This window comes from Tenrec ecaudatus, chromosome 4, assembly GCF_050624435.1.
Source record: "Tenrec ecaudatus isolate mTenEca1 chromosome 4, mTenEca1.hap1, whole genome shotgun sequence".
Taxonomy (NCBI): domain Eukaryota; kingdom Metazoa; phylum Chordata; class Mammalia; order Afrosoricida; family Tenrecidae; genus Tenrec; species Tenrec ecaudatus.
The window spans coordinates 105,081,003-105,106,736 of NC_134533.1; the positions used below are offsets into that span (position 1 = coordinate 105,081,003).

At 38.2% G+C, this 25,734-nt stretch overlaps 1 protein-coding gene across 1 annotated transcript in view; it reads left to right on the plus strand.

Moving 5' to 3' along the window:
* Positions 1-25,734, plus strand: part of ATM (ATM serine/threonine kinase) — a 137,396-nt gene that overhangs the window by 38,844 nt on the left and 72,818 nt on the right. The window contains exons 16-29 of the mRNA XM_075546557.1: positions 1,376-1,465; positions 3,189-3,360; positions 4,370-4,569; positions 5,931-6,013; positions 6,106-6,261; positions 9,931-10,006; positions 10,134-10,264; positions 11,683-11,803; positions 14,248-14,421; positions 15,955-16,124; positions 18,784-19,030; positions 19,862-19,977; positions 23,574-23,700; positions 24,720-24,919. Coding sequence (XP_075402672.1) covers positions 1,376-1,465; positions 3,189-3,360; positions 4,370-4,569; positions 5,931-6,013; positions 6,106-6,261; positions 9,931-10,006; positions 10,134-10,264; positions 11,683-11,803; positions 14,248-14,421; positions 15,955-16,124; positions 18,784-19,030; positions 19,862-19,977; positions 23,574-23,700; positions 24,720-24,919 — 2,063 coding nt within the window. The remainder of the gene's footprint in view (positions 1-1,375; positions 1,466-3,188; positions 3,361-4,369; positions 4,570-5,930; positions 6,014-6,105; positions 6,262-9,930; positions 10,007-10,133; positions 10,265-11,682; positions 11,804-14,247; positions 14,422-15,954; positions 16,125-18,783; positions 19,031-19,861; positions 19,978-23,573; positions 23,701-24,719; positions 24,920-25,734) is intronic.

Genomic DNA, 25,734 nt, shown 5'->3' on the forward strand with positions numbered 1-25,734 from the left:
TATGTCCTGGGTGAAGTGCAGACCCATTATATATATGGGCTAGTGACAAAGTTATCTCCAGCTAATACATTCATTACTGTTGTACCCAGGTATTCTTACACTGCTTGATTTCAAGAGTGTTTCCTTGTTTTAATTTGAAACCGAGGTACGGGATAGCTGAGTCAGGTCAGAGTGTTGATGATTATTGTCCATAAATTTGAAAGCGCATATTAAGCATCTGACCATAGAACAATATTATCAGCATATTTTTGGTTTGGTAAATATTTTCCACTTTTTGGTGTAAGTGGAGAAAGAGAAGTAGAACAGTATAATCTAGCTGAGAAGCAACAAGGCCGACATGGAAGAAGCACACCAGTTTGTGTGATCGCGAGGTGTCGAAGGGATGAGGTATCAGGCATCAAAGAACAAAAAAATCAAATCATTGTGAATGAGGGGGGAGTGTGGAGTGGGGACCTAAAGCCCATCTGTAGGCAAGTGGACATCTTACAGAAGGGTCGCAGGGAGGAGATAAGCCAGTCAGGTGCAGTATAGCACCCATGAAACATACAGCTTTCCTCTAGTTCTTGAATGCTTCTCTCCCTCTCCCCTTCCCCCACTATCATGACCCCAATTCTATATTACAAATCTAGTTAGACCAGTGCATGTATATGGGTACAGATAAAAGCTGGAAACACAGGGAATCCAGGACACATAAACCCCTGAGGACCAAAAATGAGAGTAGAGATACCAGGAGGGTAAGGGGAAGGTGGGGGAGAAAGGGGAACCGATCACAATGATTGATATATAACCCCCTCCCAGGGGGATGGATAACAGAAAAGTGGGTGAAGGGAGGCATTGGAACAGTGTAAGACATGGAAAAATAATAATAATATAAATTATCAAGGGTGAGGGAGGCAAGGAGGGGAAAAATGAGCTGATATTGAGCTCAAGTAGAAAGAAAATGTTTTGAGTATGATGATGGCAACAGATATACAAATGTGCTTGATAATGGATGGAAGTATGGATTGTGATAAGAGTTGTATGAGCCCCAGTAAAATGATTTATATTTAAAAAATCTAATCTTCAGTTACTAATTAATTATGTATTAATCCTATTACATATCCTAATTATGTATTATATTAGGATCAATAATTGGTATCTTGAATGAATGTTATTTAAACACAAGGAGGGAAATATGTTATTATTATGACTTAAGAAAAGAGGTTAATTTTTAGAAGCAAATTATATATTTTCTTAGTGTTCCAAGCTCTTTAACCATACTGATATAACCTATAACTGTCAAAGTAGAAGAAAACCTATTTCATTCAAAATAAGAGAAAATATTATCTTCCAGGAATTTTTGTTTGTTTTATTTATTTGTGTGTTTTTACTACAGCACAGTCCAAATAAGATTGCATCTGGCTTTTTTCTGAGATTGTTAACCTCAAAGTTCATGAACGACATTGCAGATATTTGTAAAAGCTTAGTAAGTATGTTTTTTATTTTACCACCATATTTCATTGACTCTTCATTGTACAATCCCATTGAAATCTGAGAGGGCTTGAAAAGTTTTTTGAAAAATGGATTATTTAATTTTTCCACCAACTGTGTGTATGTGTGTGTATTTAAAAATTTTAGTTTACCGCAATCTTTTAACAGTTTTATTGGCACTTAATCCATATATATCACATAATTGAATAGTTCAGTCATATCAAGAAGAGTTGTCCATTCATTACCACAATCAATTTTGGAACACTTCCTCCCCCCATGGTTAAGTCAGTTTTTAAATGAGTTGTGGAATCATCATCAAGTCTAGTGCTCCCTCCCTGCTCCATGAACTTTTAAAAACTGCGTCGTATCTTTTTAATTGGGATGCCTGGTTTTTAAAGTATAGAAGTTAAGTAAAGTAATTCAGTTTGGAGGGGAAATATACTTGATTGCTTCTTTATGTCAAAACCTAACAGTACTGGCTTATATTTTTCCTATAAATAATAAAATGGAAGAGTGAGAACTAGCTAGGATCCAGGTTAGCTGTTTCCTATAAACTATGCCAGAATTCAAAAAAATTCTACTCTATAAGAAGAAGGAGGCAGGAGGAGGACAAAAGCTTGTCCAGATGAATAAAATAATCCTAATGTGATATTTATCTAACATACAAATGGGATAATGCTATACACACAATTCTGTGTACAATAGTGGCTGACACAGTTAATTGTTTTGTGTTGGTCCCTTGAGTCTGATCTGACTCTTGGCAACCTAAGTACAGCAGGAAGATGGTGGCAGTTGTGCACTGTCTTCGTGATCACTGGGAGATTCGAGTTGATTCCTACTGCATCTCCCTGAGAGTTTCCCTCATTTTCATTGGCTTTGTGCTTTACCAAATCTGATGTCCCTTTCTAACATTGGATACACATAGTAGATACTCAGATTTTTATTGAATAAAAACAATATTCTTTTTTTGTGTTTTTATTTTTTTAAAAAAATAATCTATAACATTTATTTATTCCTAGATAATACGATTTGGTCATTTTTTCATGTTGCTTCCTTCAGACTATTGAACTTACTCAATAGCGGTATGATAATCCATTATATGGGATATATATTTCTATATGCGTACATTTACACACTTATACACACACGGGGAGTTTCAAAAAGTTTGTGGAGAAATGGAATGGAAAGCATGAAATTTTTCCACCAACTTGTTTTTTGGTTCTTCAAACTCATCTACTTTTTCTCAACATCTGAAGCAGTTTCTAAATTTTGTTATCTAGAACTCTTCAGTGAAAATTCTTACACTTTTATAAAATTCTTGCAGTTTTATTTTAACGACTATAATTTATACCTGGGACGGATGTAGGATAAATTTCTGGCAATGGAAATGGTTGTTCAAAAGGAATTTGCATTTTACATTTTGATGGATATCTACCTCCCAAAATATTCATACCAATTTGTACTTCCTTCCCAAATTCTCATCAATTTGGAGTATAATCAATGTTTTAATATTAAAAAACTTTTGAAAGTTGAATATTATTTTATTACAGACTTATTGCTGTTTGTGTATTTATTCCCTATTGACCACTTACTCAAAGTAAAACAGCAGTGTTCATACTTGTACATGAATCTGAAATTGTTTGATTTAGAGAAAATTTCACTGAAATATGTTTGTGATAAAAAATCTGCATGAACACTTTTGTTTCTTTTCTTTGAAGTCATCGTTTATCAAAAAGCCATTTGATTATGGAGAAGTAGAGATGGTGGAAGGTGACTCTGATGAAAGCGTAATGGAAGTGGAGAATCAGTCACCCCTGAATCTGTTTGATGACTACTCTACTTGTGCTGTTAGTGATGCAAATGAGCCTGGAGAGAGCCAAAGTATTACTGGTAAGTATATATTTACTGCTTGGGATATATTTTACCTCTTTGTATTAGAAAGCATTCATTAATAAATAAATTTCATATTTCATTCTCCCTTATAAAAATCCATTTGGATTGTTCGTGCCCTATACATTTTAGATTTGTCTGATTTTAAAAAAAAATCATTTTATTAGGGGCTCATACAGCTCTTATCACAATCCATGCATCCATCCATTGTGTCAAGCACTTTTGTACATTTGTTTCCCTCATCCTTCTGAAAATATTTTCTTCTACTTGAGACCTTGGTATCAGCTCCTCATTTTTCTCCTCCCTCCCCGCTCCCCCTCCCTAATAAATTATAGATTATTATTGTTTTGCGATTTCTCTGATTTTTAATTGGTTATATTAGTTTTCTGTTTTGTACTTTATGGGGGAAATATAAAATAATTATTAATGAAATGTAATATACCCTAGATTATTTGGAAAATGGAGAAAAGGAGAGGAAAAATTCATTTTATGCTATTACTTTTAGGCTTTTTCTTTATAGATTACTTCAAAACTAATAAGTGTCAACTTTCATATTCTATGTTATAGCTTTTGTGTTTAGAATTAATTAAAAGCACTTTCCCATGTAGCTGCTTATATTAATAATCATAGTTATACTAAGTAATAATTAAAACCCTTTAATGGTTTTATAATATTCCAATCAACATATATATATATTTGACATTTTTATTGTCAAAAATTTAGATTCCCTTCTGTTCTTCACATTTTTGTGTTCAGTACCGATACACCGATTACAATTAATGTATATGTATGGTTTTTTTTTTTTTCATCTTTTGGATTTTTACATGATAACAGAATCTTAGGGTAACCTTTCATGAAGAATTTTGAAGCTTTTGGTATTATTCATTTTCACTAGATTCTTGTTTTCCAGTTTCTGTCTATTCTTTTGTAAAGGAGAGTATTTGAGTTAATGTTTAATATATGTGGGTGCTGTGACCCTCAAATCTTAATAAGTACATTTTATTTACAGGTGCTATGAACCCTTTAGCAGACGAATATTTGTCAAAGCAAGATCTACTGTTTTTGGACATGCTCAAGTTCTTGTGTATATGTGTAACTACTGCCCAGACCAACACAGTGTCATTTAGAGCAGCCGATATTCGGAGGAAACTGTTAATGTTAATAGATTCCAGCACACTAGATCTCACGAAATCTCTTCACCTACATATGGTGAGTCAAATGAAAACAATCTTGTCTGATGTTGGTGTCTAAATGTCATCGGTTGATATATAGAAATCACATCATTTCATTTTTGATTGAAATAACCTTCCTAAGAAATTAATAGTTGTAAAATACACTTTTTATGTTAGTGAATTTTGAAAACTAATAAATGGATGCTGAAGCATTAAAACTTGCGTGGACTTTAAGTATCTCTTTAGATAAGAGTGAAATTATTATAAGTTTTTGTTTTTATTTTTCATGGACTAAGAGGGTACTTTATTAACAGGTTTCCTGGAGCTGTGTTGCCTGGCACAGAGGGCGGGGAGCAAGCCCCCAGAATTAATTATAAGCACTTTCCTATGTAGCTGCGTATATTAATAATCATAATTATACTAAATAATAATTAAAACCCTTTAATGGTTGTATAGTATTCCAGTCAGCATATATGCAATTATATATATACATAGCCATTTTTTATAGTCAAAAATTTAGATTCCCTTCTGTCCTTCACTATTCTATTTTGTGTGCAGTACCGAAAACCGATTACACTTAATGTATATATATAGTTTTTGTTCTTTCATCTTTTAGATTTTTACATGATAACAGAATCCTAGGGTAACCATGGCCTCATCAGCTCTCCTTGCCCCCGGTGGCCTTCGGCTCTGAGGAGTGGCCTAATATAAGCTATTTTTAATTGAGCCAAGAAACAGATCCTGAATATGTAAATGATATAGTTGAAGTCTAAACACTTTGGCCTAAAAATTCCTTAAAAATTGTTTAATGGAATTTCAAAATGACATCAAGTTATGAGACTATTACAACAAATTCCCATATGCTCCTTCTGATATTCTGTAGTTACCATTTTAACAAATTTACATTTTCATTTTTTCTCTGTACATTCATGTATGTACGTACATGTATGCACATTATCATCTTTCTGAACCATTTGAGATTAAGTCATATATATCATACCCTCATATTTTAGCGATATTTTCTTTTAGAAAATGCTGTTCTATATAGCCTTAATATAATCATCAACATTGTATTACATTACATTATATTCAGTTGTCTGTTCTTTTTAATCTGGAACATATTTTTTCTCCCAAGATCCATAGTCTTTTTACTTATCTTTCATTATCTTTGTCTTTTTTGGGTAATGTGGGACAGTAGCTTCGCAAATTTTCTCACTTTGTGTTTATCCTATGTTTTCAGGTGATTAGATTTAGATTTGGTGGGAATATTCCGAAAGTTTAAAATTTCCTTTTAAAAAATGTATAGCTGTGTGTATGTGAATTAATGGTTACTTATGTGTACTTACCTAAGTCGATGATCTCTGAAAGAATTACCTGTTTTCCCTCCTACTATCTTAGTATCTCGTACTTCTAAAGGAGCTCCCAGGAGAAGACACGCCCTTGCCAATTGAAGACGTTGTTGAGCTTCTGAAACCTCTAGCGTAAGAAATTTCCACCATGTTTATTCTCTGTACATTCATGGAGTCACTGCTGTGTTGGTTGTGTTTACCAAGTTAAGCTTTTTCCTCCACAGTAATGTGTGTTCTTTGTATCGCCGTGACCAAGAAGTTTGCAAAACAATTTTAAACCACATCCTTCATGTAGTAACACACCTGGGACAAGGCCACGTGGACAATGAGCACACCAGGGATGCTCAAGGGCAGTTTCTGACAGTGATAGGAGCATTTTGGTAGGTCCAAACTGTTGCACTGCTTTCTTGTTTTTCTTAATCTACTAGAGATGCAATGGCAAGCGTTTCATTCCTAGATGAGTGCTGTTTTCTAACCTTCCAGTGTGACTGTGTACTTCTTTTAAGAGTTGAAGAAAAGGATATGTATATTCGTAATAATGCTTGAAGAACTACATTGGTTTTCAAACATCTTAAGGTTTGGGCTTCTAAAATAAATTCCATATATTTCCTTGTAAATTTTGAATCCCTTAATGATTCCATATTCATGGTGAATAAAGAAAGTGCACCAGTTGAATTGTTCATGTTTCCAAATTGACCAAGTGGTTGCTGCAATTGTTCGTCTGAGATAGCACCGTCATGCTCAGAGAGGAACTCAGATATCTAAACTGGAGCCATCGGACCTTTTGGGTAATAAAAATCTAACCCCCCTGAAGGTGGTGGGGATTTCATTTTAAATCCATTGTCAACACTCATGGAAGTACCAGTCACGATGTCAAATGACGTGCTGCGTTGGGGAACCTGCACAAGACTTCTCTGAAGTGGTAAAGAATGAAGACATCATGTGGAGAACTGAGATATGCCTGTGAAAGCTGGACAGCGAACAAAGACAGCCGCCGGAAAGACCTTCCGCAGATGGATTGATGCAGTGGCTGCATCGGTGGTCTCAAACTTGTGAAGATGGCACAAGACCAGGCTGTTTTTCATTGTGTTTTACATAGAGGGTCACTCTAAGTTGAAACTCACTCAAGAGCACCTAACAACAAAAGATTCGATGCATCTGAGTTAGGGAGTTGGCAAAGAATAACAAAAGTACCATGGGTGCTATTAGAACAAAACTGTCCCAGAAGAAGTACAGCAAGAATTCTGCTTAGCAGTGGGCTGTCGAGACTTCGTCCCATCTACTGGGACATGTTCACCAGGACAGGGCAGTTCCTGTAGAAGAGCATTATCCTCGGTAGAGGGTCAGAAAACAAGAGGAAGACTTTCTTTTTTTTTTTTTAAACAATTTATTAGGAGCTCATACAGCTCTTATCACTGTCCATACATATACATACATCAATTGTATAAAGCACATCTGTACATTCTTTGCCCTAATCATTTTCTTTTTTTTTCTCCTCTTTTCTTTTTTTACATTTTATTAGGGACTCGTACAACTCTTAACACAATCCATACATATACATACATCAATTGTATAAATCACCACATTTACTTGTTCACCCACTTTGGCTCCAGCTGTTGTGTTGGGAGAGTGAGCATCATAGAGTTCCAATTTAATAAAAGAAAGTATTCATGCATTAAGGGAGTGTTTGAGTAGAGGCCCAAGGTCCTTCCACCACCTTAATAATTAACCTATAAATATAGACACATCGATCTACTTCCCCATCCTCCTATATATATTTGCATGTACATGTCTTTGTCTAGACCTCCATAAATGCCCTTTGACTCCTAGCTCTTTCCTCCATCTCCCTTGATTTTCCTCCTGCCCTACTACCATGCTTCGTCGCTCCCTGGGCTAGAGTATACCTCTTCTCTACGCAACCTTACCCTTGATCATTTCCCACCAGACCTGCCACTCCCCCCTGTCTACCATTTGGTGTCCCATGTTGTTCCCTTGTCCCTGTGTTTGTTAACACCACTTCCTTACCCCCCTACCCCCCACCCCAAGTACCCCCGGAACTGTCGGTCCCGTTGTTTTTCCTCTAGATAGTTCATCCAACCTGTCTTATTTAGACAGACCTGTGGAGATAATAACATTCATGAAGACAAGACAGAGGAAAACAAAGCAACAGTATACAACCAGACAACAAAACAACAACAACAAACCACTGACAAAGGACAAAACAAAACACATCAAGAAAGAAAAGCTTGTAGTTAGTTCAAGGATCGTTTGTTGGCCTTTAGGAGTGTTTTCCAGTCCAGTCTGTTGGGGCACCAGGCCCTGGCCCCAAAGTCCACTTTCAGCATTCCCTGGGGACCTTGCCACTCCATTCCCTTGCTGTTCTGCTGCACTCCCCAGTGCTTTGCCTCGATGTGGGATCAGGTCAGGTGCAATTCCCACAGTGTCTCCGGTGAGTCCCCTGTATTGCCCTTAGCCACTGAGGGGCATCATTTCTCATAGTGGGGCCAGCCATGTTGTTCTCTCTGTGGACTGGCTGCTCTACTCAGGAACATTATCCTCACGGCCTCGTGGGCCAGGCTGTGCTCCACTCTCTCCTCCTGTCCCTTCATCTGCTCCCGTGTGCTCTGATCAGATATGTCCATCTTCCGGAGCTGCAGAGTCAATGTCGTCCTTTGGAACAATTTCTTTTCGGCAGAGGGACAGGAGTCCACTTAATTTTTGGTGCTGGAGCCAGCCTCCCAGACCTGTCCACTGGTTCCCTACTCCACGCCGGGATATTGCATTCACACCTTGTGACACTGGGTTGAAGTCTGGTCCCACTTTCCCTGTGGAGATATAAACAATACCCTCCCCTTGGGTGGATTAGTGGCCCATGCCCCCACTACCCTTTTCTTCCTTATATTCATCCTTTTGTTTTCCTTTCCCCCCCTCCTCCACCATTGTCTACCATGTGCATCCCTGGTTTTGGTCTGGTCTCTGCCATACTATACAGTATTCACCCCACAAATGTTTGTATACAGTAGTTTTTTCCCCTATGCCACTTTTGCTTTTTTCTAAAAATTTTTAATTCTTTTTTTTTTTTAACAATTTATTAGGGGCTCATACAACTCTTATCACAGTCCATACATATACATACATCAATTGTATAAAGCACATCTGTACATTCTTTGCCCTAATCATTTTTTTCTCCTCTTTTCTCTTTTTACATTTTATTAGGGACTCATACAACTCTTATCACAATCCATACATATACATACATCAATTGTATAAAGCACATCCATACATTCCCTGCCCCAATCATTCTCAAAGCATTTGCTCTCCATTTAAGCCCTTTGCATCAGGTTCTCTTTTTTTTTTTCCCCTCCCTCCCCTTTCCCCCCTCCCTCATGTGCCCTTGGTAATTTATACATCGTTATTTTGTCATATCTTGCCCTATCCGGAGTCTCCCCTTCCCCCCTTCTCTGCTGTCCCTCTCCCAGGGAGGAGGTCACATGTGGATCCTTGTAATCAGTTCCCCCTTTCCAACCCACTCACCCTCCACACTCCCAGCATCGCCCCTCACACCCTTGGTCCTGAAGGTATCATCCACCCTGGAAAAAATTTTTAATTCTTACCTCAGCGGGCTCATGTTGTACTTGTCCTTTTGTGCCTGACTTACCTCGCTTAGCATGATTTCCTCCAGTTCTTCCCATGCCGCTATGTGCCTCATACATTCATCACTGCTTTTTAGTGATGCGTAGTGTTCCATTGTATGTATATACCAGTTTTTTAATCCAGTCGTCAGTTGATGGAAATTTGGGTTGCTAAGAAGAAGACTTTCAAGGAGATGAATTGACGCAATCTGCAACAATGGACTCAAACCTAACCATTGTGAGAGTGACACGGGACTGTTTCTCTGCTGACTCGCTGCAGTCAGAACCAACTCAATGGCACCTGAAAGCACCCTTCAGTGTATCAATCATTTTTGACGTGTTTTAGAGTAATCTCATTATCATTGATTTTCCTGAATGTGCTTCTAAGTGAACATTGAAACCCTGACTTTATTTCAGGCACTTAGCCAAGGAGGGAAAATGCACAGCATCTGTGAGAATGGCGCTAGTAACATGCCTTAAGACTCTGCTTGAGGTGAGTTACTGCAGGTCCTGGAAGTATTTGTAAGCCCTCTTAAGTCCTGGAAAGCCAGCTCTCGTTCTGTGTAATGGTGGCTGGTCCTTAGGCATCGCACATGACTGGAGCTGTTTCTTCTCCATAGGCTGATCCTTATTCGAAATGGGCGATTCTCAATGTGATGGGAAAGGACTTCCCTGTAAATGAAGTATTTCCACAATTCCTTGCCGATAATCATCACCAAGTACGAGTGCTGGCTGCAGAGTCAATCAACAGGTAGCGAATGGGTGGAAGTCTTGAACTCTTTGGATAGCAATGCTGTGTCTAACACAGTCCAAGCTCACGAACTAGATTACAAATACCTACCTTGTAACTGAGTGTGTATGATGAGCTTGGCTTTAATACTTTCCCTCAGTTCTAGTAACTCTTTTCACTTAGCACTATTATTTTCTCTAATTTGTGAACCAGAGAACACTCAGTGGTTTAGGTAAAGTTCCTTGCTTAGAGTCATGCAACTAGTAAATGATGGACTTAAGTGAGCTGTGTGTGTAACCCCTTATGGGAGATATACTAGGCGATGGGTTTGAATATTACCGTGATTTTCCTGTGAGTGCATAACAATGATTTTGCATTGTGAAAATTATAATTATATGAAATATATACGTAAGCATTGGAATAATGTTATTATGGAGATCTGTTTTATTTTTGATTACCTGAAAAGACAAGTATTCTCATGTAATTCACATTTATTAGGTTACCAAATTGATTTAAAACTAAATTTCATTGAGTGCCCACTTTCACTTCCTTATCTTTATAAATTTTGCTTTATTGTTCAAATGTAACTGATAATAAAAGATGATTATGTAGAAATTTCCCCAGTAGTCTCACCGGTGTAAGAATTAGAATTCAGATGTCCAGTGTTCAGATAGGCTGGCAGTAATGTTTTAAACAATGAAAGTTTGTACCTCACTCCTCAGGGTTGGAGTGAGTGAGTGAGTGAGTGAGAACATGGTGCATTGGAAGCATTTCTGTTGGGTCTGTCCAGTAGTCCAAATTCTTATACTTCCCCTGAGGTAACAGAAAGCCTCCTGGTCTACCACACTTTGTATTCAAGAGTGTACATTTTAAAGCGGAACACACTGGAAATTTTGTGGAGAAAAGCATAATTTCATAACTTGGGGAAAATACACAAGAAGAATAGGAAAAGATAATGTATTTTTAAGTTCTGGGATTACAGAGAAATAAAACTGCAGTGTAATAAAGCAATGTGATGGCATTGGACAAGAAAGTCCCATCTGGTTCAGTAAGTTTAAGATGGACACGAAAGTAGCATTCTTGAAGTTTTTGTTCACTTGTTAGCCATCTGATGTTGGATATTTTCAAAGAGATTAGAGACATAAGAAAAATGAGAGGGATGCCAAACATTGCATCTCTTTTTGTTCCTAAAAAGCAAAAGGATAAAATTGATCGAGGAGCTGTTGTTGAGTATGTTTGATCAGTGCCTTTGGCACAGCATCCGATCACGTTAAAAATGTAGATGGTGCATCAAGACATTAGTCTATATTGCCTGCCCGCGCTCACGATAATGAAATATTAAAACAGATTGGCAGTGGAACCTATGGATTCTATCTAATTGGTGTTGGACAAGCAGAAATTGTATCTTTTCTGGCAAATTTGACTTTTTTTTTTTAAAGATTATTCCAGGATATGAAACCGAGACAGTCTTCCAGGTTATTGCAAGCCCTTCCTCTGACGCTTCAGCGGACAGCGTTTGAAAATGCATACCAGCAAGCCCAGGAAGGGATGCGAGAAGTGGTAATTTTCATAGCCTGCACGGTTGCTAGTTTCAGACTCTTCCAAGTATACTGTAGATCAGCTTTACAAAATTTGTTCTAAGACAGTTTATATCCAATGGTGTACATTTTAAAGCTAGACACACATGGGAATTTTTCCGAGAAAAGCAACATTTCATAATTTGGTGGGAAATACACCCCAAATTCCATTTTCCATGTAGTTTTTGAATCCCCTTGCAAATGATTTCTTTTACATGAAAAATTTGTTTTCATGAATTCTGATTAAAAGCCAATTCAGATAATAAGTGATAGTAGGAAAATAGTGTTTAAACTGTTTCCACAGGAATCTTTGTTCTTTATAAGGACCCAGGTTTAGTAGGAGGCAGGGGTTGGGTTGCTGACCGCCAGGGAAGCGGTTTGAGGCCAGCAGCCACTCAAGGGAGAATGACCGGGCTCTCTCCTCCTGTAAAGAGTTGTTGTCAGGTGCCATCGAGTTGCTTCTACCCCCTAGCAGCCTGTGCACAACAGAACGGAACACTCCTGGTTCTGTGCCATCCCCACAGTTGTTCCTGAGCCGAGCTCCTTTTCGTGGAAGCCCACAGGGGCTGTTCTAGCCTGTTCTGTAGGGTTGCCAGGAGTCAGAATCGACAGTGTGGCAACATTTTGTTTGGTGATTATTTTTTATAAAATTGGCAAAAATTATCTTTGTGTTCACATTCATTTATTTACTTATGTAGTACTTTGTTTCTCAAAAAGGATTTGAAGCAATTAAATGATTTAGTAAATTTGTCACAGCAGAAACGAAAAAAGACTTAAATGAAATCCTTTTAACCAAAGGATTTTGGTATCATGAATCTAAGATAATAATCAAATGTAAAAAGATATGGACTTGAAATCAGCCTGACTATAACAAGGAAAATATTGTAACCTTGATAGGAATTTATTTGGAAAATGATGTGGAGATTGCAATATTAATCAACATTTTTTTATACTTATCAAAAGGGAAAACTATATTTTATACTAAAAGAATAAACCATTAAAAGAAGTATACTGTCATGAAAATAAGAGAACTTTTTTCTTTTTTCAAGACATCAGCGTTTTATTCAGAATAAATATTCAGAGGCATACTAGGATACCCCTGTAAAGTAAAGTAAGACAAATTGCTACATCTTTACCCCAAAGAATCCTCTAAGTTTAGAGGTAACATTTTTCACACCTAAAAATACATCGTATACCAGGTAACCAAACACTGGCTCTCCACCGTGACTAGGGCATGGAGAAGGATGGAGCTCTCTAGGCACCCAGGAAGCAAAGAAGTCCTGCATGAGCCATATGCTCCACCAGACCCTACGTGTGAGGAAAAGCAGACAAACGTGCCAACAGAATAAGGAGCGATAGCCAGAGGCAGAGTCATTATGGAGGTTCATAGGGCTCTGGAACAGAGCCACCTACAGTGGAGAATGGTACCTCTTTATCTTTTGAAATATAACTTCGGATATGCTCCTGGAACTTAGAAAACAGAAATGTGTTATGAATTGAATTGTGTCTTAATTCCTGTATTATTAAAATGACCTTGTTTGAAATAGAGTTTTTCTTTGAAAATGTCAACAAGGTCATACCAGAGGATGGTGTGTTCCAATCTCCCCCCACCTTTTTAAAATCAATTATTTTATATTTACAAGTTTATGACAATCCATCATTTAATTGTATTAAGTACACTTGTTCGTATGTTGCCGTCAACATTAAAAGAACTTCTTGATCTTTTCTCTTTAGCTAACAGGTCGCATTTCGGGCTTAGGCTTCGTTCTGAGTAAAAGTAGATTTTTACTAGTAATTTTAAAAGGGTTTGTGTCTTCTAAGGCATAGTTGAGGTATCAAGAATTTTCAAGCATGCTTATGATTGCCACTTAGTTAAGGAGTTACGTCCTTTCTTTTATATCAAAGTACAAAAGTTTCAGTAAGTAGCAGAGTTTTCTAAATGTGTGAAGAGCAATTTCTAATATATTTAACTAACAAAAATGTAGACACCTGTCTGATTTTATTATTAATCTCTAGAGTAGAAGGCATGTACCATTCAGTGTAGTTGCTTGAGCATATTCGTCCATTTCGAGGATGAGAGGCTATATTGTAAGTATCATGATAACGTGCATCTTCCGAGTTCCACTTGCCAGTTGAAGTGATGCTTTTCAGTTCTCTTGCCCTCTCACAACTGTGTAGTTTCTTTTTTCTATTTAACTTTTCACATGTCGTTATTTAAGAACAGATAATCTAGGAAATGAATACTTTTCAAACTCTACTCTGAGGTCCTTTACTTATAGGACTTCAATCTTGAGTGGCTGCTTAGATGTCATAAGGTGCGGTTATCGTAGTCTCAGCTTATTGATAGCGTCTGAATGTTTGCATTGCGTGATTATAATGCAGACTTACATTATGGATTTACATAATGTTTTTTAAATTCTTTCGAAGTCCCGCAATGCCGCAAACTTGGAATTTTCGGATGAGCTTCATAATAGAAAAGCCGTCTTGCTGATGGTGTTTGCTGTGGTTTTGCACTGGAGCCCTGTCTGTGAGAAGCAGGCCTTGTTTGCCCTCTGCAAATCTGTGAAAGACAGTGGAGTGGAGCCTCTCCTCATTAAAAAGGTATCTGTGGCAGAGTACATTCTTATGATTCTTTTCTTTGCATTATTGTTACTCAGGTTAATATGCTCGATTGGTAAGGTGCGATGTAGTTTAGACTTAGAGACAGTGTGGTACTTTAGACAGGGAGTACTGGAGAAGAGTTGCCCCAGTTTTCAGTGACGCGTGTTTGTTTTATGCAGTGTGTCTTGTATTTAGTTTCAGCGCAATGCGCCAGGAGTGAGCACACAGGCCAGCTGACCTGGCGTAGCATTTGTTGAGGGAAGCTCGGGCATCCGAGAGCAGTGCAGGTGCTCTGTGCAGCGCATTCTGTGAGAGCACGTTGGGATCTAGTAGGGCCAACAGTGTAAGACCATGAGACGTCTAAGTTACCTGGCTAGGGGAAGAGGGTTAAGGTCTGTGCCTGGCAGTGACATCAGTATCGTGCTGTAGGGTGTTGGCCTTGGCTCTCTTCCTCTCTGTCGGCATTTATGGTTCGGGAATTTCCAAGCCCTTTTACGTATTGATGGAAAAATTCCATTGTGTGCTCCTTCCCTTTTTCTCATAAATTTTTTGAATCCCCATTAGTGTCTCATTACTATCATTCCTTTGGATTTTTCTTATTTCATTCAAGACTGAACAGAAGAATTTTATTTTAAACATTACTGTGTAATGTAATCAGCATTGAAAATTGTCGCATCTTTGCATTCATGTTACATTGACTAATTTAAGTGCTACTTGCCTGGACTATGTCGTCCCTTCTGCCTCACTAGGGACCGTCCCTGCCTCCAAGGGAGTCCTAAGCTGGTCATCAGATCCTCAGAGCTTCTCTCCCTGGGAGAAGGTAGTAGGAAAAAGGAAGGGCTTTTCCAGTCACAGCAGAGCCACCAGCGCTCATTGGGGATTTGTGCCGCCTTAAATATCATTTCTTTTATTATCAAATATACTTTATTGTGCCAGCCTGGCTAATAAACACAATTAGGATTAACTGAAGGCAGAGGGATAAATGGCTCGGTGAGCCTCACCTCGGTTGTTCTGTGCCTCAGTTTAAAGGGGTACAGTACCTGTGGAATGCCTAGCCTGTGGACTGTGTCATTGTAAGTTGAGGTCCCTTTAAGCCCACACGATTGGAATGTTCAACTCTGGAGCTGGGGACTGACAGTTGGGGACCTGCCTTCTGTTTGCTGCCTGGGTATATATAGCCCAGCTCTCTCTACAGAAGGGGACTGGCAACTGGCAGCTCTCAAAACTTGAAGGACTGCTAGGGTCTCACTGCTTTATAATTTAACTGTTAATTTCTTATATTATCTATCTGTATATTATTTAACGGTTTATTTCTTGAATTATATATCTATCTTTATAAATATATTTATATATAATTACTAACAATCTGGTTTGTCTCTCTAGAGAACCCTGTCCAGTACAACATTGCACACGTGAGACATTTATGGGTAGAGAAATTAAATGAGTGCATTCAGATCATGCTGTAAATCACATCTATAGGGATTGGAATTATTACATTTTTGTAAAGCATCAACCTCTTTCTCATTTGCACAGGTTTTACAGAAAGTGTCTGAAATGTTTGGTTATAGGCACCTAGAAGACTTCATGACTTCTCACTTAGATTATCTAATTTTGGAGTGGCTCAATCATCAAGAAACTGAATGCACCTTATCATCTTTCCCTTTTATTTTGCTAAACTACACACGTGTTGAGGATTTCTACAGGTAGGTAGAATTGTGTGAATTATGTTTAACTTACACTTGGTAATAGGGTTTGACAATACCTTTTTGTTCCCTCCTCCTCTCCACCTGCCTTACAGGGACCTTATACATCCCAGCGTACCCAGGTGAGAGGAGTCTAGTAATAGAGGCAGGGCAAGGCCAGTCTGAGAGAAAGTGTAAATACTTGAACTCCTAGGTTTCAGTCTAACATTCCAGCACTTGTCAGAGGAAATTGCACAAGAGCTTCACGCTCCTTTTCAACGTTAGTGTTGATAATCTCGTCTTTGAAATATCATCGGTAACTTACTAGTAGCTGATTGTTGCTGGTTTTTTTCTTTTGTTGCCTAACTGTAGGCCACCTTGGTAACCTTTGTTTCTGTTAGATTCTGAAGTTTAATATAGAAAAAAAAATCATTTTGCTGAAAGCAAGGAGGTGTTAGACCTCTTGCTCTTGAAAACCAAAGTCAACAGTGTAAAAAAGAAAAACTCCAAATCTTCACAACTGGTGAACCACCAGACAACATCATAAGAAATGGAGAAAAGATTGAAGTTGTAACGGATTTCATTTTGCTTGGCTCCACGATCAGTGTTGGTGGAAACAGCAGTTGAGAAATTAAGCAATGTGTTGCATTGAACAAATCAGCTGGACAAATCCTCTGTAAAGTCTTGAAGAACAAGAATATTTTAAGGACCGAGGTGCACCTAGCCCAAGCCATTGATTTCCAGTCCCCTCATATGTGCATGAAAGTTGGAAATGCATAAGGAAGACTGCAGAAGAACTGGTGTGTGAAAATTTTGATGTTGGCAAAGAACAGTGAACGGGCTAGGGACCGCCAGAACAAACAGATCTTTTTTGTAAGAGGTACAGCCAGAATGCTCCTTGGAAACGAGGATGGCAAGCCTTCATCTCACGTAGTTTGAACATGTTATCAGGAGAAACCAGTTCCTAGACAAGGACACCTGTTGAGAATGTGGAGGTTCGAAGTAACTGAACAATAATGCTCAGGATGGTGGGAGCTCAAAGCTCTGTGCCATCGAGTCAATCCTGACCTGTGGTGACCCTACAGGACCATGGCGATGTGCTCCGTGCATTGCCAAGACTGTAAAGCCGCCCCTTTCTCCTGCACAGAAAGAGGCTTCAAGCTTCTGACCTTGCAGTTAGCAACCCAGCGCATCACCCACTGCACCAGGTGGGTGATGGGAAGGCAGCTCCGTCTGTTGAGGAGGACATTTGATCTTGGTGACCTTCAAGTGTCTGTAATCGTACTCTTTAATTTTTATTGTTATAGTCATACAGGAAAAGTTCTCCTTAAATTTCTACTGAAACAAATCAAGTGATCCTTATCAAATTCATTTTGGCAATAACAATATTTACATTTTTTAAGATATACAAAGTTTTTTTATATTTGTTATTGATTTTGCATAAAATGATTGTGCTGAGGAAAAATGAAATTCAGCCCTGACTTCCTTCAAGCAAAGAATGAGGGTGCTATATTTTATAGTTTCTGCTCTTTTTTTAGCAGACTATTTAGACTGGATGGTGGTGCACAGTTGGTAGCACAGGGCCAAGGCCAGTTTGGGCAGAGGCTGCGGTCCAGCCATGGAGCCCAGCGCGGTGGTGAACTGTCAGAACAATACGAGAGACATTGTTACTGCCTGCATTGAAGCCCCTGAATGCTCTCTTCTTCTGTTTTATACCACAGTGCAGCGCACTTTCAGAATGGCGTTTCCCAAAGTCAGCGATGTCGCTCCCTTTGGGTGCTGGAATGCTGGGGGGAGAGGAAGCCTGCAAAAGCAGTTACCTACATTTTATCTTGAATTGTGGGCTACAGTCTAAAGCTTTTGAATTGCCAGGGGGGTGCTGAGTGCTTTTTTCCCCCCTGAAAAGGGGGTGGTAGACCCAATAAGATGAACTAACACTCACTTTGAACGAGGTTCAGCCAGGTGAGCCGAGCTTTCATCTGCCCAACAAGCTGCTGTTAGTACTCTGACTGGGGTAGGAGCTTTATTCAGTACCAGGTAGGTGCACTTACACTTCTTTCAGCAACTTGTGCGGCGTTTGAGCTACAGCAGCATCATCGAGGCAGCCAGTCAAAAGTCCAGTGAAGAGTGGCACGCCAGTCCTTCCAACATTCTGGTTCTTGTGTGAGTTCTTTCCTCCTCTGTGAAAAGACAGGAACATTGAATCAAAGGGATTCAGCTTTTGTTTCACTTTTTTCAAAGTGTCTATTTTACTCTGCTGGATGTACAAACTTTATATAGAAGTATAATCCTAGCATTTTAAAATAAAAACTGTTTATTTAATGAAATAGAGGTCGTTTACCATTACTTTTTAAAATGTACATAATGTATGCAGAATTTAAGAAATGTGGAACCATTGTTTAGAAGAATGTAGTTTGATGTTTGTTTAGTATAAAACGTTTATCTAGAATCTTTCCACATACAGTTTTTACAAATCTGGTTTTTTATTAAGAATTTAATGTTAAAAAAGAATGTAATGTGTTTTCCCACTTTTAAAATTGGAATAAGAATAAACATGTTTATCGAGAAAAAGGAATGCTATAATGTTGACAGTTTTAAAACGTTTTCTTTTTTTTAAGAACTATAATATTGTACAATTTTGCTATGAAAATTTCTGTGTAACCTAGATTTTTGTTTTTAGATCTTGCTATAAGGCTTTGATCCCACATCTGGTGATTAGAAGTCATTTTGATGAGGTGAAGTCCATTGCTAATCAGATTCAAGAGGACTGGAAAGTTCTTCTAACAGACTGCTTTCCAAAGGTTCTCGTGAATATTCTTCCGTATTTTGCCTATGAGAGTACAGGAGACAGTGAGATGTCACAGCAGAGAGAGACTGCTGTCAACGTGTATGACATGCTCAAAGATGAAAGCTTGTTAGGGAAACAGGTATGCCTACAACTTTTATCTACTTTCTAACCGCTCCATCTAAGGTGTAAATTAAATTTAATGAAAATGAACATGAAGTAGTTATTAGCCAGCATAGCCAATCTGTTTCAACTTTTGAGTTAGCTTTTAACTAAGCAGCAATGTTCTTATATCCAAAAAGAAAAAGAAAAACCTTTCACTTACCTACCTTAATTGTATTTGTCTTTTAAAAATTCATTTTAATTTCTTATAATCCATGAATGTAAACTGGTTATTAAATTGAACTGTAAGCTGTAGCTAATGAATCTTCTGCAGTCACTTTCCAATCACACCAAGCCTTTCACCTTTTATATCCTCAGAACAACCAAGTAGAAATCTGGGCGGAGAACAGAGAAGGGATTATTGCTAGTCACTGCAGAGTCCCACTAGTCAAGTTGTACGAATGAGCAGCTCCCAATCATGTTGAAATTAGAAATAGAGATTGAAGAGCTGCATAGATCACTGGGGACTTGGTTTAGCAGAACCATGAATCAGGTTAAGAAATGTAATACTAGGCCTAAAAATCTAGTCAGTTAAAACAGTGCTCTCAGTTAAAGGATCGAATAAGGGAACCTCATTTGGTAAGATTTCCCTACTTGCCTCTCAGGCTACAGGTTGAACTGCAATGAAGATCAGGTGCAGTTATCTCTTAATGTCTTCAAGGTCTCGGGTTTTTAGTGCTGTATGCCCTTATATAGTCACTGAATGGTTTTGGAAATACAGCAATAAATCTTGTGAGCTATCTTAAGAGACAGACATAAAAATATTAAATATGAGATGAATAATCAAATATTTAATTTTGTATCTTCACAGATTGATCATTTGTTCATTAGCAATTTACCAGAGATTGTGTTCGAATTGTTGATGACATTACATGAACCGGCGAAATCTGATGACACCCAAAACACTGACCTCTGTGACTTTTCAGGGTATGGACATTTTAAACTTAGAATTAACTGAAACTTCAGAACTTGCTAAGGAAATTTGTGTGTTTTTAGACATGTATTGTGTTTCTAATTTTTTTTTTGCTTAAAATAACTACCCATCAAAAGGGGGATGTGAGGGAAAGGAAGTGGGTGTTAACCTCAGGGACAAGGAAACAACAAGTGATCTAAAATCAATGGCGAGGAGGGTATAGGACGCCTGGTAGGGCTTGATTGAGGGCAATGTAACCGAGAGGAATTACAGAAACTCAAAAGAAGGCGGAACATGATAGTGGAGACAAGCGGAAAGTAAAAGGAAATAGAGGAAGGAACTAGGAGGCAAAGGGCATTTATAAAGGTCTAAATCCAGGGATGTACATATGTAAATATATTTACACATGATGATGGGGAAATAGATCTGTGCATATATTTATAGGTTTAGTATTAAGGTAGCAGATGGACATTGGACTTCTACTCAAGTACTCCCTCAATGCAAGAGCACTTTGTTCTATTAACCTGATATTCCATGATGCTCACCTTCCCAACATGGTTGCTGAAGACAAAGTGGGTGCATAAGCAAATGTGGTGAAGAAAGCTGATGGTGCCCAGCTATTAAAAGATATAACATCTGTGGTCTTAAAGTCTAAGATCTTAAAGTTGAAGGTAAACAAGTGGCCATCTAGCTCAGAAGCAACAAAGCCCACATGGAAGAAGCACACCAGCCTGTGATCACAAGGTGTCGATGGGATGAGGTATCAGGCATCAAAGAACAAAAAACCATATCATTTTGAATGAGAGGGAGTGTGGAGTGGTGACCCAAGACCCATCTGTAGGCAGCTGGACACCCCCTTACTAAAGGGTCGCAGAGAGTAGACTAGCCAGTTGGTGCAGTGTAGCAATGATGAAACATATAACTTTCCTCTAGTTCTGTAATACTTCTTCCCCCACCCAATATCATGATCCCAATTCTACCTTACAAATCTAGATAGACCAGAGCATGTACATGGGTACAGATAAGACCTGGAAACACAGAGAATCTAGGACAGCTAGCCCCCTCGGGATCAATAATGGGAGTACAGATAACAGGAGGGTAATGGGAAGGTGGGGTAGAAAGGGGGAACTGATCACAAGGATCTACATATAACCCCCTCCCAGGGGGACAGACACCATAAAAGTGGGTGAAGGATGACATCAGACAGTGTAAGACATGAAAAAATAATAATAATTTGAAATTATCAAGAGTTCATGAGGAAGGGAGTGTGGGGGAGGGACGGGAAAAAATGAGCTGATACCCAGGGCTCAGGTAGAAAGAAAATGTTTTGAGTATGCTGATGGCAACAAATGATGGTACGAATATGCTTAACACATGAATGTATATTTGGATTGTGATAAGAGTTGTACGAGCCCTCAATAACTTGATTTATAAACAACAAAAATAACTACCCATCAATGAAAATACGGTAATTCATTAATTACTTCTAGTGTAGATTCTGCACAGATATTGCCCTTTTCACTGACCACCTTCATGGCAAATCTGATCATCTTTTTCTTTGATATTTGAACTTTGTGCCATCTGTGATCTCGTGACACATTCCTCTGAGTTCTCTTCTTTTGAGTGTGAATGGCATGCCTTCCGAGTGGCCTTTCCCTTTCTGTGGTCTTTAAAATTTTGTTTTCTGATGTTCTTTTGAAAATTACTCCAAGATCTCTGTCTCCAACCTTTTAAAATCACGGATATCTGTCTCCAACCTTTTTATCTCACGGATAGGCAAGTTCTTTATTTTTAACAACAGAACATCTCTGCTTGAGTTCTACCTTAAATTCTGCATGTTGTAGATGAGCACATAATCTTTCTTTTAGTTCTTCCTAAAGCAGGTTTTCTTATTTTTCCATTTCTATCACTTGTTGTTATTGGGTGCCACTGAGTAAGCTTCAAGTGAACTCAGAGCGACTCTGTTCACAAGACAGTGAAACACTGTCCAGCCATTTGCCATCCTACAAGCACTGTTGCATTTGAGCCATCGTTGCAGCCACTTTGTCAGTCCAGCCTACGCTAATCACCTCGTGTGTGCTGGATGATGAATGAGGGAGGTAGAAGAAGAATGATGTCTTTGAACTAGGGTTTTGACAAAGAATGTTGAGTATGTACCAGCTGCCAAGAAGAATGCACAGATCTGTGTTGGAAAAAATACAGCCAGAGTTCGCCCTAGCAGTGAGGATGGCAAGACTGTCTTACATGCTATGGACATATCAGGGAGCTTAGCCCTGGAGAATGATGTCATGCTTCGTAAAGTAGAGGATCAGTGAAAAGAGAGGAAGACTTTCAATAAGATGGATTGACACAATGCTGCAACAAAGAAAGAGGAAAGAGGGCTGAATAGATGGGACATAGGCATTTTTAGGGCAGTGAAACTCTTGTTTGAATCTGTAATTTTGGACATGTGACATGAAGTCCGAGGGGATACGCTGGGCTGGTGGAGCTTTTGTAGTACACGTTTTGCCTGTGAGGCAAGCATTGAGCCACACACTCTGAGTTAGTGTACCCAGCGGCATCACCTGGGAATGTTCTTTCCAGCCACAGTGAATTTTTGTGTAAAAGCAGTTTTGCTGAAACATCATTTTTTGTGATGGCCGATTAGGAGAATAGAGTGGGCTGTCAAATTTTGTTTGTTGCTCGAGAAGAACGCCGCAGAAACTGTTGTGGTGTTGAACACAGCTTGCAAGGACGCCACTATGGGAAAAACTCAAGTGTGTGAGTGGTTTTCTTATTTCCAAAAAGGTGAAATGCCGATTTATGACAAACCTTGTTCTCGACATCCGTCAACTTTCTGAACGGATGAAAATGTCGACTTATTTGGAGTTCATTTCACCAGGTCAGCTGTTAATCAAACTTTCTATTTAGAGGTTCTGAAAAGATTTTGTAACCAAAAGGCCTAATTTGTGGCAGAAGGGGGACTGGTTTTGACACCATGACAAAGCACCTGCTCACGCAGTCATCTCAGTGCATCAGTTTTTGGCAAAAAACAGCATGCCTCTCCTGTCCCACACATCTTACTCACTGGACCTCATTCCATGTGATGTTTTTATGTTTCCATGACTGAATAAAGACATGAAAGGACAGCAATTTGATGACATAGAGAGGTGAAGAAAAAAAACAAAGGAGGTTATACTGTCAGCCATCCAAACAGATGAGTTTGAAAAATGTTTCCAAGAATGGAATACTCGCAGACTTGCCCATTAAGTGTAATGGAGAGTACTTTGAAGGTGATAAGGTTGTTTTGTAAAAATATTTAAATTCATAGCTTTCAGAAAAAAATACCCTTTTGGGGGGTACCCCCAAAACCCATAGGGCTGTACAATACAGATTATAACCGTAATGTAAACCATGAACTCAAGCTGTGTCAACATTGATTGATTAGTTATAATGATTGTACCACAAAAATGTCAACAAGAGAAAAATTTATAAGAGGAGGTAGGAGTATGTGGAAACTACATACATTTAGCACAATTTTTTATATACTAAGACTGAAATATAAAGTATATTTTAAAAATAAGTAAAAGGGTTAAAATGCTGATCGCATTATATCTTCTAACATTTTTAGGGATTTGGATCCTGCTCCTAATCCACCTTATTTTCCATCGCATGTGATTAAGGCAACATTTGCCTATATCAGCAATTGCCATAAAACCAAGTTTAAGAGCATCTTAGAAATTCTTTCCAAAAGCCCCGTAAGTATAAACTACTTGTGTAATGATTGAAGAGAGTAGATGTATCTTAGAGAAAGAGAAATAAATGAAAATTTTATTTTGCTTAATTTAAATTGACGCTCATTTACACGTTACATCTCGGTATTTTAGTGGTGAGTATTAATTTGAAGTATGTTATATATGAGGCCTGACTTAGTGGTTACTTGTTTGGCTGCTAACTACAAGGGCAGCAATTCAAAGCCACCAGAGCTGCTTTGCTCTTTGGGAGAAAGATGAGGCTTTCTACTCCTATAAAGAGGTACAGTTTTGGAAACCCACAGGAGCAATTCTATTTTGTTCATTAGGGTTGCTATGAGTTGGAATCAACTCAGTGGCAGAGAGTTTGGTTATTTTGTTTGTTTTGAGATTTTGATTATGTCTTAGCTCATTGAATATACTAATTTTATTTAAATAAGAAAATGCTGGACCAAGAGTGAGAGTAGAGATACCAGGAGGATTAGGGGAAGGTGGGGGGAGAAAGGGAGAACTAGATCACAAGGATCCATCTATAGCCCCCTCCCAGGGGGACGAACAATGAAAAAGTGGCTGAGGGGTGATGGAGGACGATGTAAGATATGAAAATAATAATCAATAACTTATCAAGGGCTTATAAGGGAGGGCGGGCAGGGAGGGAGGAGAAAGAAATGGGGAGCTGACATCAGGAGCTCATGTGGGAAGAGAATACTTTGAAAATGATGACGGCGGCATATGTGCAAATGTGCTTGACACACTGGATGATGCATGGATTGTGATAACGGATGTAAGAGCCCCCAATAAAAATATTTAATAATATGAAAAGAAAATGCTGTAGAATGCCTATTCTTAAAGCTAAATAAATTGGCTGTAATTATTTTTATGTTTAAGATAACAATTTTGAGGCTTTATTTGATAACAAACTCAAATCCAAATTCTGCAACTTAGTTACCTTAAATATAAAATGTATTATTCCTGAGTATCTGTGATGAGATGTTTTTATTATATTATTTTTTTTTATTTTATAGGATTCCTATCAAAAAATTCTTCTAGCTATATGTGAACAAGCATCTGAGACAAATAACGTATATAAAAAGAATAGAATTCTTAAAATATATCACCTCTTTGTTAGTTTATTACTGAAGGAGATAAAAAGTGGCTTAGGAGGAGCTTGGGCCTTTGTTCTTCGAGATGTTATTTATACTTTGATCCACTATATCAACAAAAGGTAAAAATATGTTTGAAACACTATATACCATATTTTTCAAATTTCAATAATGCATATTCTTGAGAGACCAAGATAGACTGTTTTAGTTTTATTTGGAATTATAGGTGTAAATGTCAACTTTTAAAAAATTACTTCTCTAACTCTAGAAACCTTAAGAACTATAGGCCTTCAACATTAAAAATAAATGCTCTGCATAGAAAATCTCAATATATAAAATTGATCTTTGAATAAAGTGAGTTGGCGCATTAGCCTCCTGCGCTGTTGGAAATCCGTGTATAATTTACAGTGAGCCCTGAGCAAATGGAGTTGAACTGCAGCGGGCCAGTTATACAGGGCTTTTTTGTCGCTGAGTTTGCTTAAATCCACGGCACTTGGACTACAAAGCTCCCGGGGAGGAGAATAGCTTTGTGAGCTGGCAGTTCTCAACCGTGTTCAAAGTTCAGCTGTATTTACGTTAGTTTAAATTGGATTATAGATTCGGTGTAGTGTCTCTGAACCTCTCCTTTGATTCTAGTGAGATTTCATTTATTGTCAGTCGATAACTTTACTAATAGTTTTTTTCCAGCACCTGAGGAATGTCTGTTTTCATTTTATCTCATATTTTTCTTTTAGTCTTTAAAACTATTAAGAATTAGATATGAAAATGCCCTCTATGTCAAGCCATATCAGAATTATAACTGCTTAATATAGATACATTTTGTAAGAGTTTTTAAATTTTATTTATTTTGGAAAGAATGAAATACTTAACTACTTAAAAATAGCTTCATAGAGTCAATTATGTAATCGTGTGTTTTCTCCCGCTTCCCTCCCACTGT